The sequence below is a fragment of the Myotis lucifugus genome, unplaced genomic scaffold (assembly GCF_000147115.1).
Source record: "Myotis lucifugus unplaced genomic scaffold, Myoluc2.0 scaffold_673, whole genome shotgun sequence".
NCBI classification, from domain to species: Eukaryota; Metazoa; Chordata; class Mammalia; order Chiroptera; family Vespertilionidae; genus Myotis; species Myotis lucifugus.
The window spans coordinates 33,936-52,691 of record NW_005871721.1 but is presented as its reverse complement, the minus strand read 5'-3'; the positions used below and the strand labels follow the sequence as shown (position 1 = coordinate 52,691).

The following is an 18,756-nucleotide window of genomic DNA, read 5'->3' as shown; positions in this document are numbered from 1 at the left end:
ATTAGCTGAAATAGATTCTTGGAAGATGTCTTTAAGCATTCCGAAGTGTTTTCATATCCGTTGGTTATTTAACTTTTCTTTGAAAGGTAGATACACATGCGTTAAGAGGTGTATACAGTCATGGCGCCCCATAAGGATGTTTCAGTGAGAAGTGTCAGTGATGGATTGCATATAGAAAGGTGGATCCACAAGTCATAAGAGCGCTGAAAATTTCCTAACACCTGATAGCCATCATAACCTCATTGCAAATTCTTGTCATTGTGTTACAATTGTCTACAGCCGGGGTGGGGAACATCCAGCCCACGGACCATATAAGGTGCATGAAATCACTTGGTCTGGCCCTGCCAAGGCATTAGGAGTAAGTTAATTAAATGTTTGACCAAATATAGCAGGCCAATTTTTCAGTTGGTCATGTTGTATGGCCCTCAGATGATGTTATACATGTCCAAATGGCCCTTGGCAGAAAAAAGGTTCCCCACCCCTGATAGTATTCAGTAAAATAGCCACCTACACAGGTTGGTAGCATAGGAGCTGTATGGGAACAGAATGTTACCCCCAAATATGTCTTTGGCATTAGGATTATTTTAGCCTGATTAAGAAACAGCACACAAGCTTTGCGCAGTGGCGGTATGGTAGCCAATGAGGTTTATCCGAGGCGCGATTATTGCTAATTGTTTAAAAAAGAAAAAGAAACAGCACACAGGAAGATGCTCTGAAAAGCAAGTTGAAGTTACTCTTTGTAAAAGATATTTACGTTCGTTAGGAAAATCTCTGAGTAAGAATATCCCCTTCCTGTGAAGAAGAGAATGATTTTTATCACTAGAAACTCTTAGTGCTGAAAACAACAATCTTAAATCTGCACAACAACGTTAACCTTGTTTACTTTGCTTTTCCTGGTAACCTGTCCCCCTCCCCCCGCAACTCCCCACCCCCCCTTGTGGTAGTTAAGGTGGTGGCTTCAGCCATTCTGGGGAGTTACTCAGATCTCCTAAATCTCCCCCATGCTTACAGAAAGTATACATGTCATTAAGCTTTTTGTTTTTCTCCTGTTAATCTGTCCTTTTTTATTTTTTAATATATTTTTATTGAATTCAGAGAGGGAGGGGGGAGAGAGAAACATCAATGATGAGACAGAATCATTGATCATTTGCCTCCTGCTCCCTCCCTACTGGGGGTTGAGCCTCTTGCATGCCCCCTACTGGGGGTTGAGCCCGCAACCCAGGCACGTAACCTGTCCTGGAATCGAACTGTGACCTAGTTCATAGGACAATGCTCAATCACTGAGCCACACCAGCTAGGCTAATCTGTCTTTTAATACAGCCAAGAACCTAGGAGAGAAGAAAATTATTTTTCCTCCTCTACAAAGCAGTAAGCTATACCATTTAGGTCTGTATAAGTGCACTCACTCAATGTTCAATCAATGATGAAATTACCTAAGGATGCATTACTCAGAGTTAAGCAGCACATGACCTATAAATATAGCCTTTCAAAAGAGCTAACAAATCCAGGATCCAGATATAGTAAGCAGTCCATGAGCAGTCAGGGAATTAAATTTCCAAAGAGTACTGAAAAGTTAACCTTGCTGAAATGGTTGATTTCAGATGAAAACTTAAAGTTAGTTCAAAAATTTCCTATATAACATCCAGCCGGTGTGGGTCAGTGGTTGAGCATCTTATCTATGAATCAGGAGATCATGATTCGATACCAGTCAGGGCACATGCCTGGGTTGCGGGTTTGATCCCCAGTGGGGGACTTGCAGGAGGCAGCCAATCAGTGATTCGCTCTCATTATTGATGTTTCTATCTCTCTCCTCCCTTCCTATCTGAAATTTAAAAATTATAATGAAAAATTTTTAATTTCCTATATGAAAACAGTCACTTTCCAAATAAAAGGTCTTTATAACACTCGGGGATTTAATGAATGTTAGTCCAAAAGGATCTGTGTAGTAATTTTGTCAGGCAGTGGGAACCAGGTGTCTTTCGCAGGACTTCTCATGTTTCCTATGTTAATGTGTTGTGCCCATCCAGAGGGGAGTGAATTCTCTAATCTTTTCACTTAACCTATTTCTTTACCTGATAGAGAATGCTGTGATCCTCTCTCCTTTAGAGAAATATGGCAAGTCCTCAAATGATGAGTACTGTCATGCTATGACTTTATATTTTAGAATGCCACCCGATAACATTAATCAGTGTCACCAATGTTTAGTAATGTGTAATATTAAATAAATGAGTAAAGGGTATGTGACACTTGTTTTCGCCAGAGTGTATATTATGGGTGTCATGGGGTAGGCATCCTGGCCCCCAGTATTTTCATACACACACACACACACACACACACACACACACACACACACACCTGTTCTACACAGAATTTTGAATGACTATTAGGATACACTGAACATTATGAAATTAAATGGTATAAATTAGTATTTGGAAAATGTAGGATAGGAAGCAGTGTTTGAATAGTCTCCCAACAGAATCTCAAGCAACTAAATTAGATTGCAAACCTCAAAACTTCAAAGGAAAGGAGGTCAGACTCTGAGGGAAACAGTTTTTCTTTTTTCTCTACATTGGATTTAAAATTTTTTTTACCTACATATGTAGAAAGGACATGGGAGTACTGCAGTGGAGGAAATCTGGAACAACTTTATAATATGTGCACTTGTGTGCTAAATTCAGCGATTTCTTAACTCGTGTGGCTTGTGAAGTACTCAGCCATGGTCATAAGTACTGTCTGTGCAGCAGCAATGCTCCATGGTGCCGAACTTAAACCTTTGGTAAAGCCCCTCTCCTGATGTTTTTCTTTTCGCTTCATTTCCTCTCACCCCCACCTCAGTTCTTTGTTCAGGCAGCTCAACAAGGTTTCTGACCCAGCTTAAGTGCAGTCCCCTTGTTCATTTACATGATGTGGTACGATCTTCCAGCACTCTAGACCTTTGAATTCATTGCTGTATTGACTTGTGGAAGTGACATTATTCACACTATGTGCACAAGAGACACTGATAAATATTGACACTTGAGAATCTGAAACCTAACTAAAAATACAATGGATGTGAGTAAGGACCAAAAACAGTGACTAACAATTGAGCATAAAGATTAGGATGAGTTTCTGATACAGTCTGGCTTTGATGGACAGCTCTTATCTGTTTTTTCTTTTTTAATTTTATTGATTTCAGAGAGAGGAAGAGAGAGGGGGAGAGAGACAGAAACCTCAGTGATGAGAATCATTGTTCAGTTGCCTCCTGCACGCCACATGCTGGGGATCGAGCTTGCAACCTAGGCATGTGCCCTGACTGGGAATCGAACCATGACCTCCTGGTTCATAGGTGGACACTCAACCACTGAGCCACGCTGGCCAAAAAAAACACATATTCTTTTTTTCAATGTTTGGTAAAATTCACCTGTGAAGCAATCTCTCCCAGGTGACTCTAATAGGCAAACAAGTTGAGGATCATCGCTTTAGAAACTGAAGTGGTTAAAGGCAGCTTGATGTCAAGTAATGCTTTCAGGCTCTCCCATATTTTCAAAATAGTGAAATAGAATGAGGGTTATGGAAATAGCAAAAGTGAAATAACTAATTATTGCATTCTGTGGTTTATGGAATAACTTGGTATGTTCAATCATTGAATCTGCAGAACAATTCTGGGAAACTTGAGAGGTGCTATCATCCCCATCTACCAAATGATGTAATTGAAGTTAAAAGAAATTAAGTGACTTGCTCAGGGCTACTGTGCCAATAAAAAAAAATGGAGTCTGGAACTGGATGCACACCTGGCATCATTCCTATTAACCATCAGTTAGGATTATGTCGGCTACAGAATCTCAAAGATTTGTAGTCTCTTTCATTTTTGTGTTTGCTTGTCTTTGAAATGGGATAATCACCTACTTAGAAAGATTTATGAAGGTTAATAATCTAAAACTGTGGGTCTTTATTGCTCTTTAAGCTAATAACTTATTTGAAAGTTTTCCCAATATTTTCAGTTACGGGTTTCTGGCCACTGATTGTGCTGGAAAACCTATTGGGTGGTGAATAGGATGAAACTTACTTTATAATATGGTAATTACTTAAGCTCCCATATAAAGAAGAATTAGGTATTCACTTGGTGTGTGCTCCTTGGAGGTGATTGCTGTAGGTGTTCCAAGAGGGACTCGTGCATCAGCTTTCCCGTTGTGTTAATGGTGGCTGATTTTAATTTGCTGTGAATCTTTTCCAATTTACCCGCCACCTCCTCCTCTTGCTTTTTAGTCAAGTTGGAAGGGATAAAAATATTTTTGTATTATTGTGCTCCACTTACTATGCTGTCCCTTTGCTTGTGGGCATGGGTAAAACAGTCTGTTCCTTGGTGAAATCCCTTCAAATGCTTTCTTTCGGTGTCTGTGGCGATGGCTCCCATTAGTCTTTCGTATTCATGCCTTAGTATTCCTGATGGCGAGCCAGTTAATCATCAATGAGCTGGGCTGTGCAAGTGGTGCTTTGTGGTTGAGTGACCTGAAAGGCTTAATTCTCTCCTTCCTGTCCCTCTAAGAATCTCAGCGAGAACTGAATCTTTGAGGAAGCCCTGCACTTAACTCTGCATTAACCCTTCTCCCTTTTAACTTTAGGCTTTTCTGGAAATGTGGTGTTCTTACCTGGCTTGGGAGTGATACCTCGGATGATTCTGAGATCACCCTGAGAGAGTCTGTTACCTTAAGTAACTAATGTTTGTAGAGTAAATATTCGACGTTGTCTATTCCTATTGGTTCACTGTACTTTCTCTTCCTTTAGCCCCCCAGGTTCGCCCAATAATCTTGGCTACTTCCCTACAGCTGCTAATCTTAGCGGTGTCCCACCACAGCCTGGCACGGTGGTCAGAATGCAGGGCCTGGCCTACAATACTGGAGTTAAGGAAATTCTTAACTTCTTCCAAGGTTACCAGGTCAGTAGCTTGAAGAAGAAAACTATTCAGTGCCCTTAATACTTAAGTTGATTTGCCTAAAGAATGCAGCCAGGGAAGAAACCAATTCTCTGAAACTCATGTGTGTACAAGCGCTACTAGATGGCTTACGGAGGCAGAAAGAACCCCAGTCAGTCAGTCAGGAGGACCGGTGTGAGTGCTAACTTCTAGCTCATCCCTTTGACGAGATCAGGGCTTTTTCCACGCTATGTTTATTACTTCTATTTAATCTGTTGGTGCTTTTTTTGGAAAAGCTGTTTAGGGCACATAGCAATGTGGGTCTTTCCATCTAGAATAGGACTGGCTAAAGAGTTTTCCTCAAGTCAAATTCTGTTTTCTTTTTTATAATCCTCACCTGAAGATATATCGTTTATTTGTTCATTTCTTTGTTTTTATTGGAGAGAGAGGAGAGAGAGAATCATGGATCGGTCCCCTCCTTCTGGGGATTGAACCTGCAACCTTTTGGTGTACAGGAGGACACTATAACCAGCTGAGCCACCTGGCGGGGCCAAAGTCAAATTCTTGACTAACAAAAAAATACTTAAATGTGGTGTTGAAATTGAATATTTACAAAGTTGTCAGAGGGCTCTATGCCTATCCTGAAGGAAAAAACAAACAAACCTCAATGAATCTTTAGTTAAGAACTCCTTAAAATGAGCTATAGGATATTCATTGAGCCTTTTATGTAATGATCCACAATTAATTCTTGTGAAACTGGTATTACTCTTGTCACTCTACCACTGCCTGTGTCCATCAGTTGTTTTCCGACTTCAGATAAAAAATGAGATTTTTCTTGGTAAGCTCTCTTTAACAATGAGCAAAATCCCCTCATTGCCATCTCATCTGAGCAGACACCTTTCCTTAAATCACATAATACCTAGAATCGAACTCTTCTTTCTTTCAATAACTAAAAATCATTATCATACAGCTTTTTAATTGCATTAATAGCAAGAATTGTCTTTCTTCTTGGAGCTGAACTTGGCTTGAGTCTTTACAAGTTGGGAAGCCTTTATAGCAGCGGTTCTCAGCCTGTGGGTCGCGACCCCTTTGGCGGTCGAACGACCCTTTCGCAGGGGTCGCCTAAGACCATCCTTCATATCAGATATTTACATTACGATTCATAACAGTAGCAACATTACAGTTATGAAGTAGCAACGAAAATAATTTTATTGTTGGGTCACAACCTGAGGAACTGTATTTAAAGGGCCAGAAGGTTGAGAACCAGTGCTTTATAGGCATAATTGTCAAATCCTAAAATAGCCCTTAGTCATTTATAGTACATTTTAATGCTTGTGCCCACAGAAGCTGTTTTCACTATTAGAATGGACTTACAAGCTTGGTGTTCATGAATCATGGAAGATTGTGGAGCTTAACTAAATTTTGTGGGTGGTTTTTTTTTTCCAGATAGCAGTAGATACTTTGCTTTTCCCCTAAACAATTAAGCTGCCTAACAGAAGAAGCCCTTGCAGAGATGACTCAGTAGTTGAGCTTCAACCTATGAACCAGGAGGTCAGGGATTGATCCCCTGCAGGGGGGCGTGCAGGAGGCAGCCGATCAATGATTCTCTCTCATCACTGATGTTTCTATCTCTCTCTTCCCCTCTTCCTTCCTCTCTGAAATTAATAAAAATATCTATATATTTTTTAAAAGTTACTTTCTAAGCTTCATATCTGAGTCATTAGGTTATGAAAAGAATAGAGAATTTTATCAAAGGTTATTGAAAGGTTGCTTAGCCCTGGCTGGTGGTGCTCAATGGTTAGAGCTTCAGCCCACGCACCAAAAGGTCTCGCGATCGGTTCCCAGTCAAGGGCAAGTACCTGGGTTGCAGGTTCATTCCCAGGCCGCAGTCAAGGCGTGTGCAGGAGGCAACCAATCCATGTCTCTTTCTCTCTCTCTATCTTTCTCTTTTCCCATTCCCTTCGTTCCATCTAAAAGCAATGGAAAATCCTCAGATAAAAAGTAAAAAAAAGAAAAGTTTGCTTAATCTCATGGAGTAAACATTTGAGTTTTGTAATTTCCCCCATTGTTTTTCAATTCTAGAAAGTATAAGCAAAGTTTTAGGTTTTAGTGGTCAGCTGAATTAATTTGTTTTTTGTTTTGACTGATCGACTTTTACATTCACACTGAATAGAATTAAGCAGTCGTACACATAAGTTGGTTTGAGATTAAGCAAAATTGCTGCTATTATGAAGTGTGCAATGGCTGGCTTTTGTGGGTATTTATTCTACCACAAATAAGTAATAATCATTTTTAGATTTGTGGCTAAAATATTGGTGTGCTGAGTTGTGATAAAATAACTTCAGTCTGCAGCAGTTTATCATCAAGATTGGGGTAGAGTTATCTGATAACAAAAGCAGGAAGGTTGTGCAAAATGATTTCATCTCTAGGCTTTTGGCCTTCCATTTCTGAAGTGCCTGGAATTTATGACCTGGTCCAATGAATTAGGAGTATGTAGGGACCTCGATTTTTCAATTCAGTATATCAAATTATTGCAATGTTTTCCTTCAGTAATTTGAGCTTTAAGATAGTTACAATGCATCATTCAAAATCTTTTCTATCCTAAATTCTTATCACTCTCACATAAAAGCTCATATTTTCTACTTTCTCTAAGACTTCATACTTCTTTTTAAATAAATTATTTTTATCTCAGTTATATTAAGAACAGAAAATAACAGCCATGCTTTTCAGCAGCTGTGAAGCTTGGGAGATCTGTCCGGGCCGAGGATATAGGATCTCATTATCCTCCCAGCGATTTGACCCTCCTATGAAGGCCCTCCATAAAAGAGACTGATCCTAAAAAAGAAAATAACACCCACTAGCTGTGGTATTCCAGATTCTTTAGATACCATTTTGTCACAAGACCAATCAATCAGAGGAGGACTTTTTAAATCTTTACTTACAGTGTATTTATTGCTGGTTGCTGATTTAATAGTTTTTCATTTGATTTCTGGTTATTTAGCATTTGTTTTATGTAATTATATAATTTACTTATATTAAGCAAATACTTGGTAATAATTGGTTGAGAGAATGAAATCTCTCCATAGTTTAATTCTGGCTTTTAAAAATACATATATCTTGCCCGGCCGGTGTTGTTCAGTGGTTGAGTTGTCGACCCTTAAACCAAGAGGTCTCTGGTTTTATTCCCGGCCAGGGCACATGCCCAGGTTTCGGTTGTGGGCTCAATCCCCGGTGGGGGCTGTGCAGCTGATCAATGTTTCTCTCTCATTGATGTTTCTCTCTATCACGCTCCCTTCCTCTCTCTAAAATCAGTAAAAATATTTTTTGAGCCCTAGCCTGTGTCGCTCAGTGGATAGAGCACTGGCCTGGATACTGAAGGGTCCCAGGTTCGATTCTGGCCAAGGGCACATGCCCAGGTTGCGGGCTCAATCCCCGGTAGGGGGCATACGTGCAGGAGGCAGCCAATCAATGATTCTCATCATTAATATTTCTCTCCCTCTTCCTTCCTCTCTGAAATCAATAAAAATATATTTAATATATATATATATATATATGTTTTTGAAAATCCATATGTCTTGATATAATGATGGCATATATTATTCTCTATACATATGTTATTTTTAAATACAGTTTTTGGAATTATGTTTCCCCCACTCAGCAAAATTCCTTCTATAAAACAACTCCAACTTAAGTTTTCCATAGTTCATTAAGGGTGAGGCTGGAAAGGGCAGGATTTCCACAACAGGGGGAATTCTGATGGCCTCAGCAAAATGCAGGGCATGGGTTCTGCTAGGAAATCTGAGTCTCATAAAGTTAAAGTACCTAAGTTAGGCCCATTTTGAGGAATGAGATTAATAGAATGAGGACTGCATTTACTGAAGATAAACCACCAGTAAAACATTTGATGATGAGAATGTCATTCTGGTCATGAAAATAAGCCTGTATTTATATTTTAGGTGATGGGTCTGTTATTCTGAATGGACTCTTGAGAATCCTCATATTAATTCCTTTTAAGTTTTTCATTTGCTCTTTGCATGATCTTTTACTGTCGATGATTTTGCATTTTCAGCAAGTGCTAGACTTTATTCATGATCTCTTCGGGCCTTTCACTGCGAAGATGTTTACTTGCTGTCTTACTGAGAAGATTAGAGCAGTATTGAAAATACATCGAATACTATTTAAAGATGACAGGGTTGTTAGGACATATTTGGCTTATTTTAGAATACCTTGCAAATAGTTGGTGCTCAAATATTTGCTATCTAGTCATACCTGTGGTATCATGGAAACTGTACTGTTAGCAGGCCCTGAAGTATTTGGTGATGTTTACTGTGGAATGGTGGTGGTGTGTGTGTTTAATCTATGTGTTCAATCAAACTTCCCTCCCAGAAAGGATTTTTAAGGTATTCAGACATGTTAAGTAACAAATGAAGACTTGGGATTAACAGTTATGTATATGGCTTGTACCAGTTTTAACTTGTTTTCTATAGTCTAAATGCCCCATAATGGGTTGGTAGATCTATTCAGTTGAAATACTAAACATTTGTAGTGACAGTTTGTCCATCTTTTGATCCTGTTTGTTTTAACTTGCATTTTAGTATGCAACCGAGGATGGACTTGTACACACAAATGACCAGGCCAGGACTCTACCCAAAGAATGGGTTTGTATTTAAGGGTCCCAGCAGTTAGACCACCCTCAGAAAAGAAGGTAAGGCTCTGTGATATGAAAGGTAAATTATAAAGGGCTAAACAAATAGAGGTCAAGAATCAGAAAGTGTTTTCTTAGGAATCAGGTGAGAAGTTTCCTCTTGTCTAGTGTGATGTAAGTGTGTCAGAAACACTGGAAGGGATGGAGACTGCAGTTAAGATTGTCATCTCAGTAGGTAGTATCTAAGCAACATTTATGGATAATAGTATCTTACCCGCCTATATAATAAAAGGGTAATATGCAAATTGACTGAATGGCGGAATGACCGATTGCTATGATTGCACTGACCACCAGGGGGCAGACGCTCAACTCAGGAGCTGCCCGCCCCCCCCCCCCCCCCCATGGTCAGTGCGCTCCCCTCAGTGAGCCTCTCCCGCCTCACGGCAGCACTAAGGATGTCTGACTACCGGCTTAAGCTGTCAGTTGTACATCCCCCGAGGGCTCCCAGACTGCGAGAGGGTGCAGGCTGGGCTGAGGGAGTCCCCGAGTGCATGAATTTTGTGCACTGGACCTCTAGTTTGGGATAAGGGGAAACCTTTCCATTTGGAAATTCTCTTGCTATATCTCATGTGGACTATTGGTTAGGATTTGCCTATTCTGGATATTTCGTATAAATGGAATTATATTTTGTACCTGGCTTCTTTCACTTCACATGTTTTTGAGGTTCATCTACGTTGTAGCATGTATCATTACTTTATACCTTTTTGTGGCTGAATAATATTTCATTGTACAGATATAACACATTTTGTTTATGCATTTATCCACTGATGGACATTTGTGCTGTTTCCATTTTCTGGCTATTGTGAATACTAGTACTGATGTTAGCATTTATGTACACATATTTAAGTACTTGTTTTTCATTTTGGGACTTATGTATCTATGAGTGGAATCACTAAGTCATTCTATTAAGTTAGGTATACTTTTTTTCCAGTTTCCTTTTTTAAAAATTGTGGTAAAATATACGTAATATAAAATTTATCATTTTTTAAGTTTACAGTTCTGTGGCATTAAGTACATTTCACATTGTTGTGTAAACATCGCTACTATCGAACTCCAGAACTTTTTTCTTTTCTCCAACTCTGTTTACCTTAAATAATAAATTCCCATTTCTCTCTTTCCCCAGCCCCTGGTTTCTCCCATTCTTCTTTCTGTTTTAATGCATTTGACTGTTCTGGTTACTTCATAAGTGGAATGACATAATATCTGTCCTTTCATGACTCGCTTTTCACTTAGCATAATATTTTTAAGGTTCATCTAGTTATAATTTAAATGTGATTTATTCCAAAATGATTGCAAGGTTTTTGTTGCATATCTTTTTCCTTTTCTAAAACTAAATCTAGAGGGAAGGAACCCTGATAAAGTTTCTTTGAAATTAGTTGGGTTGGTTTTTTTTTTTGTTTTTTCTTTTCCTGTTAATTATAGCCTTTTCTTGAAGGATGATACATTCTGGGTGAGGCTCCTCAAGAGGTGGAGTTGTAGGAACATGCTCAGGCAATGGTGTGGTTTATTTCTTTATTATTAGGTTTGCTGAAATTGACTTGCTGACATGTTGTTTTCAAATTTTGTCAACATTTTCATGGTTAAGGACCCTGTGGGCTTCAACCATATGGATTCTAAATTGAAATTGGGGTTGCCAATAAAATGTTATCCTTGAGAAGTCACAATTGGGGACTTACCCTCTTATTCTGAGGTTGTAGAGACTCCAGTTCTGAGTTGGAAGTGATAGATTCTCTGCCATTTTCAAAGAGGTTCCAGAAAGCATCATGCCCAAATACTTAGCAGTGGGACTATGGAGGATTTTCTAATGTAGTTCATAGTGTTAGGAACCCAGTAGTCTAGCCTGTGGATATTCATTTTGGTTCATACTTTGTCTTTCCAAATGTTCTTTATTCAAGCCCTTAATGCTATGAATTTGGTAAACCTACTATCTCTTGTAAAATTAGTATATTGAATAAGAAATGATTATAAAAGGAACTTTTTGATGTTACATTAGAAATGTTCTAAATTGACTTTTGGTGTATAGGAGGATGCTCTCACCAACTGAGCCACACCGGCTACGCAGTGTTTTTATTTTAAAGTTTTTGTGTGGTGTATAACTGAAATATTATAGTGGAACCAATATTGTGTTCAGATTCTCAATCTGCCAATTATTCAGCATCTATAGGATTAATTGCTCTGTGCCTCAATTTTCTCATCTGTGAAATAGGGAAAACATGGTAATCTAATAGGGTAGTTGTGAGGGTAAAATAACCCAACTAAAGGTTCCTAATCAACTACATGCTAGTCTTTGGCATGTAGAGCTCATGTTTGCTGCTGTGTCATGCCTCCGTGCTTCTTATTGATTCAGATATTTTTGTTTGAAATTAATGGTTTTATTTCTTTTAATAATGATATTAAGTGTCTAAAATCAGAGGGATGCCGTCATAACTTGGGGACCCAGGCTAAGGAGTGAATAGAATAGTCTCTCCACAAAGGAGTTGAGTCAAGTAGGGAGATGGAAACATACACAGTATTCTATGCATGATAATACAAAGGGTAGGAAATTGCTGAAATGCAAATTATCACATAACCTTCATTTGCCTATGCTGTACTCCCCAAGAATTTGCTGTATAAATGCCAACTATGTGAACTACCTTAAGGCTTTTTTAGAGCTTTTAGAATTGAAAATTATTATGTTTTTATAGCTTGCTAAGAATTAAAAATTTTAGAGACTATAATATTTCCTTTTATTCGTTTTTCCCCCCAGTGTTTGAAAGATGTATGGTGATCCTGAAACCATCAGACACCTCATCAACTTCAAGCAACTTCAGGGGAAGTTTGTCTACACTCAGGCTGCAGTATTTTCAGCAAACATGATTGGACAGTGGGCCTGTGCCCTATCTTTTGGTGGAGTGGAAAATTTGAGCCAGTGAAGCCAAATCCTTCTAGAAGCAGAATGCCTGGCTCCTTGCTGATTGCATTTAAAATGTGAAATGGAAATTGGATGTCTCCATTACTTCCAGCCAACGCAGCATCATAGGTGTTTCTTAAGTTTCATGCCTTGGGAGGAAAAATACTCCACTTACATGTCTACCATCTCCACCAAAAACTCTGTTATGCAAACTTCATTTTTGTGTGTTCCCACTCTTCTCTCCATCTCCCTACTTTCTACACAATCATGTCCTCTTACTAAGTAATTCAAGAAAAAGGTCTTGGAATACTTAAATCACAAACTTAGAAATAAAACTGATATTTTCTTAGTTTCCTGGCCATGATGATATCTCATAGTTAAAAAAAAAAAAAAAACACAATGAAAACAATTTTAAAATAACTTGGGATAGCGCAGCCACCACAAAACATACATAGTTTAAAAGTGGGATCTTTTTTCCCAGCAGATACCAGTTGTAAATAAGAATGAACTCTAGGGGCCAAAATGCAAAACCAAAAATGAAGCAGCTACATGTAGTTGGTAATTTCTAGTTTGATCTGTAACTGAACATTGTGGCTTTATATGTATTATTTTATATTGTACTTTTCCCATTGTTGATGGTTTGGACTTGAATAAGAGTAATTCCATAGTTTTAAATATGACGAAAATGAGAATATTTGGACAGTGTGTTCTGGAAAGCAATGTGCTCACTGAAGTGAATGCTTGTATATATTAAGATAGCCTTAAACCTTCTCTAATGCCTTAACTATCCAACAATAAAACTTTTAAAGCCTAGGATTATAGTCAGCATGCTAGACTGAGAGGTAAACACTGGTGTGGTTAGAGCAGGTACTGATGCTGTCAGTATTTAGCACTATGTGTTTAGCTGTGTTTATGCTAGCTACAAAAGTGCAATATTAGACACTAGCTAGCTAGTACTGCTGCCTCATGGAACTCCAAAGAGGAAAACAGGATTTGATGAACTCAGTGCACGTCTCTTTAAGTTACTCACGTCCTTTGCTTGAATGCAATGCCATGCAGATTTTCGTGGCTGCTAATTTTTATTTACTTTGCATTATGTTGACTAACGCTTGGAGAACCAAACATCCCTTCTGACCAGGAATAGCCCTTTAACTGCAGTAAGAAAAAATAAAAATAAAAAACAAAACCATTTTGTGTGAATATTGGTGATAACTGGCACTTAAGATCAGAAAACAGTTCTTTATACTTGATGCCTTAAGATGCAGTCTGCCCAAAGTTCTGAAAGACTGATAGGCAAGTAATGCTACAATACTACTACTGAGTTTTTGTAGAATATTTACATTTGATAATAAAACTCACCTGTTTAATCTCAATGTTTCCATTCTTTTTTTGTTATTAGAAGAGCTATAATGGTCGAAGGGCATTGGGTCAGCCATCTTTTCCTGAGGTGGTAAGATTTTTCCCTAAGTTTACCATAAGTATTTATAAAAACCTCAGTGGATAGGGCGTCGGTCTGTGGACTGAAGGGTCCCAGGTTCTATTCCAGTCAAGGGCATGTACCTTGGTTTCGGGCACATCCCCAGTAGGGGGTGTGCAGGAGGCAGCTGGTCGATGTTTCTAACTCTATCTCTCTCCCTTCCTCTGTAAAAAATCAATAAAACATATTTTTTTAAAAAACTATTAATGATAAATGCACTCCAGAAACAGTACAACCATCCCTAGAGAGTTAATTATTGAAACTTTTTGACTTTTTAAAAAAATATATTTTTATTGATTTTAGAGAGTAAGAGAGAGGGATAGAGTTTGAAACATCAATGATGAAAGAGAATCATTGATTGGCTGCCTCCTGCACGCCACCTACTGGGGATTGAGCCTGCAACCCAGGTATGTGCCCTTAGCCCGGAATCAAACCTGGGACGCTTCAGTCCGCAGACAGACACTCTATGCACTGAGCCAAACCGGCCAGGGCTTTGGTGACATTTAACTGTTGTGGAAGTCAGAGATATTAATATTTGGTCCTTGCATTTACTGGAGCTCTAGTTACTTGACGACTTGAAAACCTGTTTAAGCCACATAAAAGTAATACAATCTAGAACTTTAGTGTTTCTGAATTTCACATACTTATTTTTTCTAATCACTCTTCTTGCTGATGCTAAGTTCTCCAATATTGTCTCGTCCAAATTCTATCCATTTTGGGGGGCTATGGTACAGTCTTGACCGACTTCTTCCATTTCAGAGCTATATATATTGCCATTATCACTTATTTGACATATACTCTTGTTAAAGCGCTCAAGTGTATCAATTCTGAATTTCTATTATAACCATAAGGGCAGGAAGTATACCTGTATGTCACTCAAATGTCTGTTCGCTCAGTTTGCCGTTATTAAGCGCTCACTGAATAGAGTTTAATTTACCCAGGAAAGTTTTTCACTCCCAGTCTTTGCCAATGTCATTTACAAAAATGGGACCATTGCTTTCAGGTTTGTATTTCGGCTTTGGGTCTCTGCCGTTATCTGCAAGGAGGTGGCAGAGTTCGATAGGCAAGCTGAGCTGACGCGTGCAGGCATTTAATGTCCCGGCTCTTCCCTGCCTTCACCAAAAACAGTTGCCTGAGTTAAACTGGTTTCCCTATTTAGCTCCCTGAAATAGAACTTCGGTAGCTGCTCTTCTCATGGAAGAAAAGAATAATGGGCAGTCAGGAGGCTGTTGAGTAAGGGTAATGGGGAAGGAAGAGAGAATGAGAGTAAAGAGGATCAGACTATATAAAAGACTTTCAAGATCCAGCTCTTAGACCTAGCCGGTTTGACTCAGTGGGTAGAGCGTCAGCCTGCAGACTGAAGGGTCTTGGGTTCAATTCCAATCAAGTGCATGTTCCTGGGTTGCAGGCTTGATCCCAGGCCAGGGAGGCAACCAATTGATGTGTCTCTCTCACATCGATGTTACTCTGTCTCTCCCCTTCCCACTCTCTAAAAATCAATGGGAAAAATATCCGTGGGTGAGAATTAACAAAATTAAAAACCCACCTCTTAGGCTTATAGTTAATTACACAATTTCTTCCTGGTCACATTTTTTGGCCATGAATGTCAGCGTAGAAGAATGGTGAATTGGCCCTGGCTGGTTTGGCTCAATGGATAGAGTGCTGGCCTGTGGACTGAAGGGTCCCAGGTTCGATTCCGGTCAAGGGCAGATACCCAGGTTGCAGGCTAAATCCCCAGTGGGGGGCATGCAGGATGCAGCCGATCAATGATTTGCTCTCATCACTGATGTTTCTATCTCTCCCTCTCCCTCTCTGAAATCAACAAATTTTATATATATAGTGGTGAATTGAGTAGGAATGGTAGAAACAAACTCCTAGGACCACCCTGTGGTCGATGTGAAGATCATCAAGGCATAACCTGGTAGTCTTGCTGCTCTCTTTGCTGAAAGGTCCCAGCGAATCAGCTTCCAGATAATTTGGAATAAACTTCATTTCGGCCTTGCTAATTACGGAGCTAAGGAGACCTTGGGTCTTCAGTGAGTTAGAAATGGAGTGTGTTTTTATTTTATTTTTAGAAAAAAAATCTTTTTAATTTTAGAGAGAGAGAAATATTAATGTAAGAGAGAAACAGATCAGCTGCTTCCCACATGCACCCTGAACACTGAACCCACCACCTTTCACTGTATGGGACAACACTCCAACCCACTAGGCCACACTGGCCAGGGCAGATGGAAGTGTATTTTAATAGGATGCTAATTTTCTCCTTTCAGAGCCTAGGTGGACAGAGCATTTGCAGAAATGCCCACACATGATTGTGCACAGGTTACTGCCCACTGCAGATGCCTCATGCTGCTCTTGTGTGTTGTGATATACTCGGAACAAAATGAAGCCAAAGCCATCATTTTCAGTGCCCAACCAAACTTCTTTTTGTGGAGATTTATATTGTGGACTACACTGCAGTTTTTGGTGGATGACAGTCACAACATTCAAAATCAAGTAGTATCTACTGGCCTTCTGAACTCTGTGCACACCTTATTTTAGTCTCCTACACTTGTTCTTCCTGGAATGTCTGCATCTCTCTACATTAATGCAATTTCCCTCTCAAAATTAAAGATACACTGCCGTTTCTGACACTTACACATCCCACGCAAAGCCTCATTGGACTTTTTTTTGCTAAATGAAAAATGCATTCAACAATCAAGTTTCTAAGAAGGTGTTAAGTGGGGAAAGATAATGTGTAATAATCAAGAAATGAATTTATGCCCTAGCTAGTTTGGCTCAGTGGGGAGAGCGTCAGCCTGTGGACTGAAGGGTCCCGGGTTCGATTCCGGTCAAGGGCACATGCCCAGGTTTCGGGCTCCGTCCCGGGTGGGGGGTGTGCAGGAGGCAGCCGATCAATGATTCTCTCATCAGTTAATGTTTCTCTCTCTCCCTCTCCTTTCCTCTCTGAAATCAATGAAAATATATATATATTTTTTTTAAAAAATGAATTTACTAAAAGGAAACAGAAACATTGACCATTTTTTCCTCAGGAAGGAGTAGAAATCTGTGGTGACCGTAACAGACTATGAAGTCTCTTTAAAAAACAGTATTCTCATAAAAGAAGAATCAAGTTTTTTTTTAAGCTCTAACACTAGAGAAACAGGAAGATTTTATATGTTGTATGTGTTGTTTTTTTTACGTTTTTTACCTAAAGATTGAATAATATCTCTTTCATATTTCTGTAAAAAGCTATTTCTTCTCTTTATCCACTACTGTATAGAGCAGGCAAATTTATAATTAAGTCCATCAGTCATCCTGGTGATGGTGAAGGAACAACAGAAGGAATGGACATCACCTCAAGACCCTCAACTTGAGTGGTCCTCATTGGTCACTGTATTGTTCTCCCATGAAGTGGAGCTTTTGCAGAAGCTCTTCTAGTAATCAGGGCACTGGTATCTTCTGCCAGATCTTGCAGTTTTCAAGGTCCATACATTGTGTTTTCTCTGGCCCACAAGTACCTGCCATGGTATTTCTAACTCGTGTCCAATGTTGCTGGTCAGCAAGACCTATGTAGAGGCAACCAAAAGCATAAAGAGTTCCTGGAACGGTTTTTGCACAGTATTGAAAACAGACAGCTGCTCCCCAAACATCCTCACTTAACAAAGGTGCTATTAGGAGACTCTTGCTGCCTGCTAAGAATGGGGCATCCATAATTACCCTAGACCAGTGAATTCTATTCCTTTTTTGCTCTTGTTCTAAAATGGGCATTTGGTCAGTTTCTAAATTTATTTAGAAGTACTGTTAGAGGAAAGGTCCTGGTATTTGTTTATAAGAATGTCATCTCTATATATAAAAGCCTAAGCGACCAAGCTACCCAATGGTGGTGGACTGGTCCCTATGACGTGCACTGACCACCAGGGGGCAGACACTCAATGCAGGAGCTGCCCCCTGGTGGTCAGTGCCTCCCACAGGGGGAGCGCTGCTCAGCTGACCTGGATGAGCAGGGCAGGATGAGCGCAGAGGCTCCTCCCAGGCCACCTGCAGATTGGCACACTACTTCACCCCCAGGGGTATGTTGGATGCTGAGGGACCGGCCTCTAGTATATCTAACAAAATTGAAGACATACACTGCTTGACGAGTTAAAAGTATGTTCCATTGTTGTGGAATACCTTCCAAGTGCATTCTGTCTCCGGCAGAGAGGATAGTATTATTGTTTTTAAAAATAACATCATGAGCCTCGCCAGTGGCTCAGTGATTGAGCATCGACCTATGAACCGCAGTTCCATTCCTGGTCAGGGTACATGCCTGGGTTGCTGCCTAGGTCCCCAGTAGGGGGCGTGCAGGAGGCAGCTGATCAATCATTCTCTCTCATCATTGATGTTTCTCTCTCTCTCCCTTCTCTGAAATCAAAAAATATATATATTAAAAAAGAATATCATGAAATGCAGATTTACTTGGTTAACAAGTTTGGGTGGTTAAACACACGGAGCTCCAATTAGAAGCTTCTTTCTTGTCCTGGTCAGGAGGCCAAGCTCTCAGCCGTGGTGGGTGTCCCGCGCGCCCGGAAAACCCGAGCCTGCAGACAGGCTCCCAGGGCTCGCTCTGCCCAGCTTCCCCCGTCTGCCCCCAACCCGGCACGGGCGGGACCTGTTTCCCTTCTGCAAATGGGGCGGAGACGGGACCGGGCCGGATCTGGAAGGTGTACCGACGCACCTCTAACTCCCTGAGTGGAACCTCAAAGTCCGGAAACGACGATGGCCTCCGCTTCTCGGTCCGGACAGCGACGGGGAGGGCTGCCGCGGGACCACCA

At 40.0% G+C, this 18,756-nt stretch overlaps 1 protein-coding gene and 1 non-coding gene across 2 annotated transcripts in view; both read left to right on the top strand.

Moving 5' to 3' along the window:
* Positions 1–12,915, top strand: part of ESRP1 (epithelial splicing regulatory protein 1) — a 48,987-nt gene extending 36,072 nt beyond the window's left edge. Inside the window, exons 14-15 of the mRNA XM_023746400.1 lie at positions 4,765–4,915; positions 12,343–12,915. Of these exons, the coding sequence (XP_023602168.1) occupies positions 4,765–4,915; positions 12,343–12,363 (172 nt within the window). The 3' untranslated portion in view covers positions 12,364–12,915. The remainder of the gene's footprint in view (positions 1–4,764; positions 4,916–12,342) is intronic.
* Positions 611–756, top strand: LOC111823776. Its single transcript, XR_002826868.1, has one exon. It is a non-coding gene; the product is annotated as a U4 spliceosomal RNA (small nuclear RNA).
* Positions 12,916–18,756: the final 5,841 nt, after the last annotated feature.